Source organism: Crassostrea angulata, chromosome 5 (assembly GCF_025612915.1).
Source record: "Crassostrea angulata isolate pt1a10 chromosome 5, ASM2561291v2, whole genome shotgun sequence".
In the NCBI taxonomy this organism is placed as follows: domain Eukaryota; kingdom Metazoa; phylum Mollusca; class Bivalvia; order Ostreida; family Ostreidae; genus Magallana; species Magallana angulata.
In genome coordinates this window covers 37,616,321-37,630,338 of record NC_069115.1, presented here as the reverse complement: position 1 = coordinate 37,630,338, position 14,018 = coordinate 37,616,321, and the positions used below count along the sequence as shown (strand labels likewise).

At 33.8% G+C, this 14,018-nt stretch overlaps 1 protein-coding gene across 1 annotated transcript; it reads right to left on the bottom strand.

Moving 5' to 3' along the window:
• Nucleotides 1–1,952: 1,952 nt before the first annotated feature.
• Nucleotides 1,953–13,747, bottom strand: LOC128186365 (uncharacterized). Its single transcript, XM_052856169.1, has 5 exons — nt 13,643–13,747; nt 5,611–7,339; nt 3,269–4,201; nt 2,524–2,592; nt 1,953–2,089 (listed from the first exon to the last, which is right to left on the bottom strand). Exons 2-4 carry the CDS (start codon nt 7,307–7,309, stop codon nt 2,543–2,545), a joined length of 2,682 nt encoding a protein of 893 aa, XP_052712129.1. The 5' UTR covers nt 7,310–7,339; nt 13,643–13,747; the 3' UTR covers nt 1,953–2,089; nt 2,524–2,542.
• Between the last annotated feature and the right edge of the window lie 271 nt (nt 13,748–14,018).

Sequence of the window (14,018 nt, the reverse complement as noted above, 5' to 3'; positions counted from 1 at the left end):
AGGGCGGGTGTGACCGGTCAGCAGAAGATGCTCACGCCTTCTAGGCACCTGATCCTACTTCTTTTTGGAGGTCCGTGTTGCTCTTCTTTGAATTTTTATTTCGTTTTATGGAGTTTTGAGATGGCTGACGGTTTGTTATTGTACTTTTTTCATCCCTACGCATGTTTCAAGATTGTTGTATTTCTTGCCATATGATTATTTGAAAGATAAGTGAGATTAAACCAACAGAAAATATGCAAAGTTATATTGATTAAAAATGAAATTTAACTTTAATTTATAACAAAATAAGTGACAAAAATGTTTTAGTTGATAACAAAATTCATTAGTAGTAAAGATATCGAATGTTATATCAATAAACATTCATTTTATAAAATACATTTTGTGTTTAAAATATTATTTTTACTTGAAAGTGAACATTATACATGTAACAGCCGAATTTGAGAATTCAGAAGTAAACAACATCATGATCTAAAGATGGAAGCAAACACATACATGTCTTTTTATGATAAACAATCAGCTTACAAGCATGGTGGCTAGGCATACAAACTGCACAGCTTTTACACCCTGCCTCTGACTTGCTACGTGCTATACTTTTTAAATACCACCAGCTTGTAGCCATTCCTCCTTTTTGCAGAGGTAGAAAAGGTCTGAGCAATAAAATAGTGCAGACCCCAAGCAGTTTAAGAACACATTACAAACATTGTTCAGAAGCATTTAACTTTAAAGTCAACACAATGCTATGAGTTCCCTTCCTGACTTATGCAGATGGGCAGAGACAACGAATTAAACTTGAACAGAAAGCATGTCTCCTTTGACCCCTCCACTAACATTGATATGATGTTCCCCACCAAAAACGTTGCCCCCTTGCAGGACCTATGTCTAATCAAATAACAAGTGTACTGCATCATAAACAAACAAATGAGTCATAACAAAATCTTGCCCTTTCCCTTAAATTGAATTCTATACTCCTTTCAATATTGTTTAAATAAGCCTTGTGTCCCCTTTCTCATAAATGGGTCCATCATACGTAAGGTGAACATAAATATTCTTGTCATTAACAGTGTAAGCTTTGTTAACCTTGCGCCAAATTAAATCAATCTTAGCCCCACCCTTGTCTCGGGAGAGGATGCCAGTAGAGACGGGGAAACGTAGTTGACAAAATAAGTAATGTTTTCGGAAGCATTACATCATGGCGATTCAAACCACATTTAATTTCATGTGATTTATTGAGAAGGTTTACATAGGCATTGCCTGCTGCCTAATCCATTTATGTAAATTTATATTTGCATAATGAAAAATATGTTCAAATCAATACTTTCAAGCGAAATTCGCAGTTTCGTATTACCAGCTGTTGTAAGATCACTGGGTCCAACATAAATGACCAATACATCTGGGTGTGGTTTGTGTTAAAATTCATCAGAAATAAGGTTATCCTGGTATTCCCAATATAGTCTCCTTTTAGCCCTCTCCAGATGATGTTCATGCCAAGGTCCAGGTTCATTCCACAAACGCAGCGATGTTAAGGCGTCCCGCGTCATCGAAAAAATACTTCGACCGGGAGAATTTCTCAAAATCTATGTTAGATTTATTGACACTTAAAATCGCATCGGCGCAGGTGATTGATGACATTAAATCATACATATTTAAAAGAAAAATCCTCTGTAAAGTCATATAATATGAAGTTTATGCGTGGGAAAGAAATAGATATTTCGTTTATGAAAGATATTGTTGAAACATTCCACAAAATCATCAAAATGATGCACATTTTTACTAATCAAAACCGATTTACAAAAAATTGGTATCTTAAAGACAGGCTCTATATTATTAATCAGAATTAAACCTATACTGTAGCAACCGTAGTGAAATTGTTCAAAGAAAAACAAAAGGCGGATGAGAAATACTTTAATGTTTTCTATTGGCAGCTATATATTGTTAATACAAATAGAGATTGATACAATCAACGAGACTTGTTGCGCTTCAATAAATACATTTCTTGTTTTTGTATAGAAAGTTACAGTATTGTTTGAATATGCAAAATTCTCCAACAATGGTACACTTTAAAAGACGACATCCGCCCGATTACGTTCGCCTAAAATAAGACAACAGAGTAGACAAATGATTGATTAAGTTAATGATCAATACCAAAATGATTTTACCTAGATGAGGACATGTCTAGGAGAAAATATATTTTTTTTAATTTTTAGAGAGCATTCAAAGTTTTATTTGTTCAATAATTATAGGTTTCACATGGATATCTGTTATATGATAATTCAAATTTAGCAAAGGAAAATTTCTATAACATTTTCACACTTAGCAACAAATTAAACAGCCATGGTTCAGTGATCACAAAGTGTGAAATAAACAGATGTCAGTATTGTAATTAATGTGAATTAATTAGCGGTCATTTTCAGCTGCATACTAGTATTCTGAAGAAAATGACAATGTGGGGTTATGAGAGCAGATTAGGTGAATACAGAAACATTTATTCTAAAACTCTAAAAAAAAAATCCAAATTACAGGTACCTCCATTTTCAGGCTGGACTTAGGCTGAGAAAGGCATCCCGTCCCCATCAAAGCGTTGTGTTTGTTTATCTACAAGGCATCATTTAACTGTTTATATCATAGAGGATACTTATTGATAGATCAACCTCTAAAATTAAATGTTTTAACTAACTACATAGACATACTGTTATATTTATGTAATTGATTTAATATATTCAGTTCTAATGTAAAAAAAAATTCTGTCAATACATTTCTGCGCTATTATGATGATTATAAAGTAATTAAATTAATATGTGACTGTAGTGTTAAATAATCATCTTATACAAACTATGTAATGATTGTTACTTGTACAAAAAATTAGATTTAAATTTATAACATTACATGACTCTTACCGTATCATTTATGTGCATGTAATAGATTAAATCAATTGACTTATAAACGTATTACAAATGCTTGTATAACTATATTTTCTAATCAGTTAACTAAAATGACCTGTTATTTTAAATTGAATGCCATGTGACTGTTTACCTAATTAATGAAATTATGAATCAATTTTCTATTTATTTCATATGGACAAATTAATCACAATGACTGGAAGATACAGTAAATCCTGAAAAAATGTCATGTTTATTATTATTGACAAAACAACCACGTAGATAAACATGTCTTACATTTATCTTTTTGATTGATAAATAATACGAACTCTGTGTTAAGATTATCTACATGTATGTTTAATTAATATGAATGATAATGAATTCAAACTAACCTGTCCTAGTGTCCTGTCTATTGATATACTTATAGATACACAACCTATTCTTGTTCAACCCCAATCCTGATCCGACCCAAAGACGGTGAGTGTTGACATCATAACCAATACCTTGTGTCTGGTATATCCCTGAAGGTTTTATAAGTAGATTTGTCAAGAACTGACCGTCCTTATCTAACATCTGTATTGTTTTCGTGATATCATCAGACACCAGGATGTGTGACAGCGCGTCAGTGCAGATTCCATATGGCGTAAGTCCTGATCCTGATGGATGTCCAGTGTAAGTAAAACGATGTCTTCCTCCACGTTCTGTCACCACTACTGCACTCAAGTCAGACACAACAACATCCCCATTGTTGTTTTCTGTTATATAGATGGGCTTACTATACAGTTCCAGTCCTGTGTTGTCGTGCTCTATGCTTTGATTCAGTTGTCCGCTCTGGTTGTACCGGTTAACCTTGCCTCTTTTTAGTTTCTCTTTATACATCCCGACTAGAAGACCCCTAGTGGATGGGGTCCAGTATACACACAGTGGTTTCCATGCAGAGTCTGTTCTCTCTATAAATGTAGTGGTTGTTTTCATATCCTTTGACAGTTTGTTAATGTTATAATTTTTATCTATATAAATCAGTTTGCTCTCACTGTTCACTGTGTGTATTCCATAGTTAAAAGAACCACTAAAAGAATCCTTCACATGATGTAAAGTGTCACCTGTTGTGTTTGTCAAGATGATATTATTTTTATAATCACTTACCCAGACCTGGTCTGATGTCACATAGGAAATGTGATAACAACATGTAACACCTGTCAGTGAGAGGGAGTGAAGAAACTCAGGGGGAAATATCACTTTTAGCAGATACTCCTGTTCTTGATGTGGTTTTTCTGTTTCTGTTGTTTTGATTTCATTCAGTGACTGCATTACATCAGCACTGGCTAGATTTATATTTAGAAACATCAGATATAAAAACAATATCGATGTAACATACTAATCATAAACATAAAATTTGTTTTTATAATAAATGTTACAGCAGTTTATGTCTATTATATCTATCAATATAGAGTCAGTACATGTATAACAAGACCATTGCATAGACCTGTCTAATTCATTGTCGAAACATTGACATCAACAACGGTGGTCAGATTCTAAAACCTTGCTTTTAACATCTGTGCAGATTTTGTTCTAAACCAGCATCATTTCAAAAGTACACTTCATGTTTAAATGGATCTTTTATTTAAAAATACTAGACTTTGACCCGTGCGTGCACGGGTTGACATTGCATACGATATCGGGCTTTTAAAAAGTAGATACATCGAAACACCGTATATTGTTGACATTTGCATAACCAAACTTTAAGCCTACAATAATGCTATTAATTTCACTACACTCTGCTGAGTTGGAATAATCTAACTGTGCGTCGGGAAAGGCCTTCAGCACAGTTAAAATGTCCCCATATACCCGTAATGTAGCAGAAAATTGCAGAATCGCTCCAAAACGATTTTGGAGAAAATTAATAAAGTTGCATTGAAAATAACAGTCAAATTGTTCACAACAAACTATTTTGAAGCTGTAAATATCTTTCTTCGAAAAGTTTAAATTCTATAATTGCAGAATTCAACATATTTCAACAACGTTTTTTACACACTTTGTTGACATTCGAAACTCTCGGGATTTTTTTTATAGTAAATGCACTGTGTTTGAGTTATCTCCCGTATTTTCTTTGATGAACAGAAAAAAATTTCCAATGAAAATTAACACGCATTTGTTATATCGTTTCCAAGTTTATCCATGAAAATGTGATATTGTGGAAACATAAAATAAAGAGCCCCCCCCCCCCCCCCGATTTAGCGGGAATGTAATGCGCATGTACAAGATTGTAAAATCAAAAAAATTCAGATGATATCCGGAATTTTTTTAGGAATTTTCGTTGATTATTAATTAACGAAGCTTGATTGAGAAAAATAAAAACAAATTGGTAATCTTCAAGTACCAATGATGTTTAAAATATATAAAACAAAAGACACTACTCTTCCGATTTATCGGTATTAAAGCTAAAAAAATTCGAGTCTATTATTTTAATATAGTAGTATAGATGCACATAAATTGATTATGAATGACAGATGTGTTTGTTTTCAATTAGTCAGATTAAATTGATTAATCGCATACATGCAAAGTTTTTTTTATCTTTCTTTCTAAAATCGTTTGATGTTGATTATTGAATAACCAATTAGTGCTTACATTTATTTGACAAATTATAATTTGTAAAAATTACAAATTATTCATAGATATTATGACTTATTAATAACTACATGTCTAATGTACGGTTACAATGAACCAGACATACCTGTCAAAGCGTCCTGTCTAGTTATATACCTGTATATAACTACAGTGCTGTTGTACGCTGATCCAACCCAAAGACGATGAGTGTTCACATCATAACTCAGGCTTTGTGGTGTGATTATCCCTGATGGTCTTATCAAAAGGTATGACAGGAACTGACCGTTCCTATCCATCATCTGCACTGTGTTGGTGTTTTTATCACACACCAGGATGTTTGACAGCGCATCAGTGCTTATTCCATTTGGACGTAGATTTGATTCTGATGGATGCCCTGTGTATGAGAAACGATATCTTCCTTCACGATCTGTCACCACTACCGCACCAGACATAGAGTAATGGTCAGAAACGACAACATCCCAATTGTAGTTCTCTGCTATGTAGTGAGGTTTTCTATATAGCTTGAGTCCTGTGCTGTCGTGTTGTATGCTTTGAGTCAGTTGTCCGCTCCGGTTGTACCGGTCTACCTTGCCAATCCATGTGTACGTTTTTAATTCTGGATGGTCCGTATCGTAATAGTACACATTATCCTTTTTATCATCCTTATCGTCTGATGTCTCTCTATTCATCGCGACCAGTAGATCTCCAGTGGACAAGGACCAGTACACACAACGTGGTATCCATGTAGAGTCTGTTCTTTCTATATATGACGAGGTTGTTTTCATATCCTTTGATAGTTTGTTGATGTTATAATTCCTATCTATATAAATCAGTTCACCCTCAGTGTTCAGTGTGTGTAATCCATCACCTTTCCATATATCCTCTGCATTATGTAAAGTGATACCTGTTGTGTTTGTCAAGATGAGATTGTTTTTATCACTAACGCAGACGCGATCTGATGTCACACAAGAAATGTGAACACAACCACCAACACCTGTCAGTGTGAGAGATTGACATAACTCAGGACCAGACATCAGTTTTAGCAGAGACTCGTTTTCTACGCGTCGGTTTCCCTTCTCTGTGATTTGGATTGTGCTCAGTGACTCCATCAAATCCTTTTTGTTCAGTGACGTAGACATGGAGGACTGGCTGGTGTGGAGGGTAAAATATATCTGAAGACGGACTTTCTTTATGGTTGATAAGAATTCTAGTGCACTGAATGAGAATGCTGGTTGTTCATATATGTTAAGATATCTCTGTAGGCTGACAATATGTTTCTGCATATCTATCTTTTCTTTTAAACATCTGTGTTTGAAATCAAAGTCACAAGACACATTGTTTAAAAGATCATATAGCACATCGTCAATGAGATCCTTTAGCGTATCTGCCTTCGTTAGCATCTTTGATGGATAGAGGGAGAATTCTGCCTCGCAGGTTTTGAAATCGGTTTTGAGTCCAGTCATTAGAACATGTCTGTAAAAAAGAGCCTCACTTCTAATGGTCTGAATTATTCCTCTATGTAGCCGTCGCGCAGTTATATAGGCTGTTCTGATATCTAAAGTTCTGTGTTTTCTATGTTTTCTGCTATGATAACTGACAGGAATTTTACAAGGTTCACAATACTTTCTATAGATCTCTTGTTTTGGGATGTAATTGATTTTCTCACGACATAACTCAATATTATGGTCTATCGTTTTAAGATCTTTCACATGGGTCTCTTTACACTGGGGACACAAATTACAAGGGCACGATAAACACTGGTACTTCGTATCCCCTGGACACTTAGAACACTGATGCACTCTATACAAACTATTTGCGTTGTCCATGATGTCTAGATCTTTAAATCGCCATTAAACCTGTTATAAAGATAAATGTTTAAGAGTGATATCAACCACATTCATTCAAATTATTTAATAATTGTATGGATATAATATCAAACTTTAAAGGAATTTGAATGTATACACTCAGCAAAACTTCTAAGTCTTCACCCTGATAAACATTTTTTTTTGTTTTTGAAAATACGAAAGAAAATGATTTAAAATTTTGTTCATTTCGTAACTGATATGTCTTCTCATCAATAGCACAGATAAATAAACCGACACCATTCGAAATCACTTATCTGTGACGAAACGTTAAAAACACTAAATTGGTATTTTTATGCCTAATATGATTGACAATTTTTTTGTGATTAATTTTAGTCTTATTTTAATTATAACAAATTTTAGTTTGTTGATAGTTTGAAAAAAAACAACTTAACATGACTTATACATGTATGCTCACTGATAACACAGGCAGAGCCGTTGGAATATTAGTGACTGTATTGTTTTCACACCAGATTGTACTCACTTTGCACTTTCTGTTTATTTTGTACTCGACATTGTTTTCAATTATATGAAAACCGAAAACATTTTATTTTGATATATTTGTTTTCTATTTCATAAGGGGAACATTATTATCATTGGCAACTTAAAACAATTAAAAAACTCTGAGCGAATTTCAACCAAGTGTTTTTGTCATTTAGCTGTGGTGAACATCTCCGTTTGCAGCCAGAGGTCAATTTGAAATTTAATTGGAAATCAGTCACACCGACGGCAAAATTTTTTTCCTAATATTTCATACATGGACACACCTAGGTGTAAAACGCAAAAAACTACTAAAAGTTGGTTGCTGGGGGTAACCGTTGCCAAAAAAGGCCAAAAATAAAGAAAAACCGAGAAATTGAAGATGATTTAGATATGCTTTCATTCCTGATTTTAGAATTTATTTGCAATTGTTTTAGTTGGAACTTGTAAAAATATATCTAAATTTTCTTTATATACCACAAAAAGCTTTGTTATGCAACCGAGAAGTGTTGTTGTTATGGAAAATTAAGTTGCATAAAAAATCACATAGAAATTCTTACTTTTTGAAAAGTCCATAGGAACGGCAGTCATTTTTAGAAAATTTCAGATTTTTTTCCAAGTGTTATTTAAGTGTTATTTAAGGTCAGACGACTTGTTCCTCAATTTTATATAATTTTTTCCAGGAATTTGTGATTGATTTACTACTACTTTGAAAAACGTTCTTGCTGAGGTTACCTTACCAAAAGCATGGCATGGAAGAAAGGAAGTTGATGTGAGACTTTCAAAAGGTTAACACATGTAGGATTTTTACTCGTAATGTCCTTGTTGGATTATACAATGACTGTACACTCACGTGCCAAAGTATGATTTTTATCCAAGATGGCCGCCGAAAAAAAAGTTAATCAATGTTTAACATGAATTAAATCTTATTTAACAGTTACGATTTTTGTCACTAACGAGCCGCTGTATGCTATATCTATCCTTTGTAAACCGGAAAAAGTCATAAATTCTGCTATATTTACATCGTCAATGTAAACAACAAGCATAGGTAGAAAGGACAGAGAACTCACACTCGATGAGAAAAAGGGGCATTTTTTCACTTATTGAAACTGAATAAAAGTCGGCAAAGGTAGCAGAAATTCTGCATTTGACTCCTTCACCCTTCAGTAGGTTTTTGAAGCAATTTCGTGCGCGAGGCAGCGTCGAAAATAAGCATCGAAGTTGGCGACCCCGATTCATCACAGTTCGCAACCAAACAACACTATCAAAGATTGTAAAAAGAGACAGAAAAACTTTAGCGGATATTACTTGGTATTTTAAAGCTGCTTGGTACGATTTTTTTGTTATTACAGTATCAAAATTTTTCCCATACAAATCATTTATCTTAGAAAGTTATGGACTTTCTCCTATTTACACAAGCAGAATCAGTCTCCTTTCAAAGTTAGAAATATTCAAAGTAAATAAAAATAATTTCTTTGTGGGCAAACGAAAAAACAAACCAAAATGCATCACGAGAATGTTTAGAAGAAGAAACAGTTTGGTTTCGTCACCCGAATGATTGGGGCTATTCAACACGCATGCTATGCATCGATTGTAAAGAAAGCAAACTTTAGAAATATTAGCGAACAAAACGTACAAATGTTTATTTGTGATTTGTCTGATCATTTCGACCTTTATTTAAAGCGTTGTCAAAGTCGTAATAGAACCATACCTGTCTCGTCGTCAGGGGTGAAATTTAACATGAGGCGAAATAACGCAGTACCCTTTGATGTCGTTTGTTTTTTTAGCAAAGTTTGTACGTATTTTCTTTCATTGAAATATGTAATATATTAATTGACTGGGAAAACTACTCCAATGTCTATTATTATACATAACTGAGCATAACCATCGTTTAAAAGCGTGCATAAAATTTGATATAAAATCGGACCAAGCAGCTTTAATAGATCAGTGCCTAAACCTGTTTTGTGTACAACTATCCAGCGATAATTACATTGACAAACATATCGTCGGAGGACCGTAGCAAAAAAATGGTGGTGAGGGAAGTTAACAGGAAAAAAAACTTTAATATTGCAGGGGAAAATTAACCTGGAAAGTTGAGCAACACTGGAAAAATGTGACTTTCAGTGATGAAATGACAATTGTAATAAAACCTGACAGTAAAATCAAAGTTTTAGAAAAACAGAAGAGAAATGGAAAGGCTTTAGTTTGGGATACCTCGGACAGGGACCAACACGAAGTTTAAAACTGATGGTTTGGGGGATTATAACTTACCATGGAACGGGTATTTTGGCTTTTGTTAAAGGTAATTCGAACTCTCAAAAATATATCAGTGTATTAGATGAGCATCTATGGCCTGTAATTGTTCAGTATCTCGGAAATTTGCCTTGGCATTCCATGGACGACAATTGCCCAGTTCATCGCTCCCAGGAGACGAAACATTAGAAAATGAGAAACAATATCCCACCTTGCTTTTGCCCCCCCACAATCACCTGACTTAAATCCGATTGAGAATGTTTGGCTTGGTTTAACAAACCATGTGAAACGCCGTATTTTCAACATCCCTACAATCGATGACTTGAAACAAGAATTGTGTGCTTGGAATAACCTTTCAAAATCTTACCTCCGATCCCTGTATTCTAGTCTTCCGAAACGATGTCGGAGAGTGATTGAATCCAAAGGATTCATCACAAAATATTAAGTCAAAATACGAAGGAATAAGGTAAGTGCTTTACTTTAATTCAAGATGTAAACAAAAGTTTTAGCGGACATCTTGGAAAAAAAATTGACATTCTTTTGGCAGGTGAGTGTATGCAATTTAAACTTATATAGTAAATTTGATATACTGTGGTTTCATTAATATTCAAGGGCATCAATTTTCGTGGATAAAGTGAAAATCACTGTTTCAAGGATACGTAAATTCGTGGCCAATGACCCTATCAATACAAAATGTTAATAAAAATTGCACTTCAATGAACATTCAATTTTGTGGATCAACTAAAATACGAAATCCACGAAAATTGGTATTCAACGAATATTGATGAAACCACAGTGCATGGTATTGTATTATTTTTGAATTTATATTTTATTTTAAAGATATACAAATTTCTTAAACAAGTTTTTATTGTAAGGCATTGAGACTTAATGTAAAGTACATTGTATTGTACTGTGTTGTGTATGATCCAGTATGTGATTTCAGAGTGTTCAAACTTTTAAAGTATTTCAAAACTTTATTATGTTCTTTGGAAATTGGTGCACACTCATTAGAGTATTTGAAAAACGTGCGAGAAATTCTTGCAAGGGCCTTGTCGTCGCGAATATTTCACGACGCAAACAAATTTTCATTGTAAGTTGTCATAAACAAAAGGGGTGTGGATATGGCTTGGTCGCGAAAAATACATTGTTGGAAACCAGATTATCATCTGCAAATCGCAGAATAAAGTCATCGCGCATAATAGTCGGTTTACAGTATTCCGGGGGAACATTTATTTCTGCTCTGGTCCCTATCGTTCTGCTCTGGTCCCTCTCGTTCTCTCTCTCTCTCTCTCTCTCTCTCTCTCTCTCTCTCTCTCTCTCTCTCTCTCTCTCTCTCTCTCTCTCTCTCTCTACCTAAAGGACTCATGACAGGGACACACGTTCTGTTCAATTCATTATTTTTTTTACATCTGATAGCAATGTGCAAAAAGTTCCCTCCTGCTCTGCTCCTTCTATAATAGATATCACTAAAACATTGCGCTGATAAGACGCGTAACTTCAATATGCATATTTCAACTCGGAAACACTCAGTGATATGTCAGAGCAGAGATGCATGTAGGTCAGTGAAAGAGATACATAATCTTTTGATCATTTATCTGAATTCCTGATCTTTCTATACTGCTGGAGAATGCAATGCAACAACAAGAAAATTATAAGAGTTTGTGATAACATTTATCGTTATTTTTAGCATTTTTCGGGAATGAGGATTGACAAATACATGACTGTACATGTGTGCTACCAATAGAAGCCATGCATGAACGTTTTTGTCCTCAGTAAGAATTAGTATTACTACATGAGTCTAACTAATGTTTACTTCTATCAGTTAACATTTAATCAATCGCTATGTTTAAAAAGATTGGCAGATTAATGCTCATATTTGAACATTATCTTTATAATTCACATTATGACTTTAAAAGTTCTTGGCTAATTATACATACTGACTATTCATTTTTGTTCATTTAATCACTAGGGTCTATCTGGTATAATCAATAAACTGATATTTAGTTAACGTCAAAGGATTTATACGCGATACCACAATCTCATAATAAATATACTCCTAACTGAAGAATATTTACCAACTATTTATAGAGGTGTCATTTGACTTTTGTAAAAATAATTTGATGATGACTTGTGATATCATAAAAATTCAGGCTATATAGAATATGTGATATTTTAAATGCTGGTAACATTTGAAAAAAACAAATTATGTGTAACCTTGCACAATATTCATGCGACGTATTTCAACTTAATAAGTTCTAATTCAAAACTACTGGTACTTGCATGGTATGTTAAGTTTAAAATGCAAAAGCCAAATAAATTGCTCAACTGACGATGATTGAGTTGTGATGTTGGATTTTCGTAAGTGTTATAAAATTTAAATTTCTTTTTTTCTTGAAATGATATAAATCATACAATAGTACTATAGTTGTGGTACAGGTACCATATTTTTAAACCATGCAGTAAGTTATACATCATCTTGTAACTTTAAACTGTCTGCTGTTCCAACTGCCTGCATGTTACTCGAACTCGCGCTTGGTATTGTAATCTGATTAACTTTACATATCTGGGTACCTATAAGTTGACATCTCTCTCTCTCTCTCTCTCTCTCTCTCTCTCTCTCTCTCTCTCTCTCTTATACAAATTAATATTCTTCCATACAAATAACCTATCTGTCCGAAAAAGATAGCTAATTCCTCCTAACAAGTATTTTATTCGTTTGAAAAAAATACTTATTTTGTCCAAACAAATAATTATTTCGTCGTCCGAACAAATTGATAATGCGCCAGATCAAATCCTTATTCGTCGCAAAAAATCATTATTTGTCCGAAAAGCTAAATTTTTCGACCAAACAAATAACTTATTCGTCCGAATGAATACATAAATCGTCCGAAGAAATACTAATTCGTAATCTTTATTCGTCCATATAAATAACTTATTCGTCCGAAAAATAGCTTATCCTCCAAACAAATCTTAATTCGTTGCAACCTATCCTTATACTTCCGAACAAATAGCTCATTCGTCGTATGATTTACTAATCGTTTGTTTCATATGGCTCTTCCACGCCGCCGTACTGTTTTATTTTTTTAAGTACATGCGATCCTAATGAGATGTCGAATGCTAAAGGAAATCGGCTAATGTCAGCGTGTTAATCAAGATATTCACTCTTTTCAGATTCCCAGCTCGTAACAGAGAAAGCAGTTTTTAAAAGAAAAATGCATGAGTCCTAAAAATAAATCTCAAGGAGGTGTATTTCAGTTCCTCAAGTGGATTCTTTTAGTTGCCTTTCGTGAACAAGGAAATTATAAAGAAAAAAAGCATGGTTGGCATGTAGTAATTACTGTTTAGAAACTCGTAGAATCAAAAATTTGTACAAATAATGCTGGTAGAGGAACTCTGACTGGCAATATTCGACTGAGATTATGATAACTCTGGATAAAAATGTACATAAACTTGCAATTACTTTGATTATCTGTTAAGACAGATAATTTTACTTTCATATTGATATTACATGCAAATGCAAACTTGTACTCCATGTCCACTGGAAAAAAAATTCATATCACTTACCACGTTAAACTTTTTGAAGACATCACTGCATGTCTACCTCTAGTAAACAATAAGGTTTTTGAAGCTTCTGCAGCACAACTAGGTCACGGCTTCTCTGTGTACATCAAATTCTGATAGCCGGAAATTTGAACACGTGACCGGAATAACGAGTAAAACTCGTTAAAGGAAAATGCTTGTATACACACCAAATTGACGATAACAAACTGGAAATAAAGTATTAATAGCAGTATTCTCGTTTTTTCCAACAACGTGTGTTGTAGTTGTGTATTTTTATGTGTTTGCAATTTGTACGGGGATACGCGTGTAAAAGGGCCGGGGTTTTGTTGTTGTTGTTAATGTATAATTATATTCAACGTTTATTTAAATTGATCAGTGT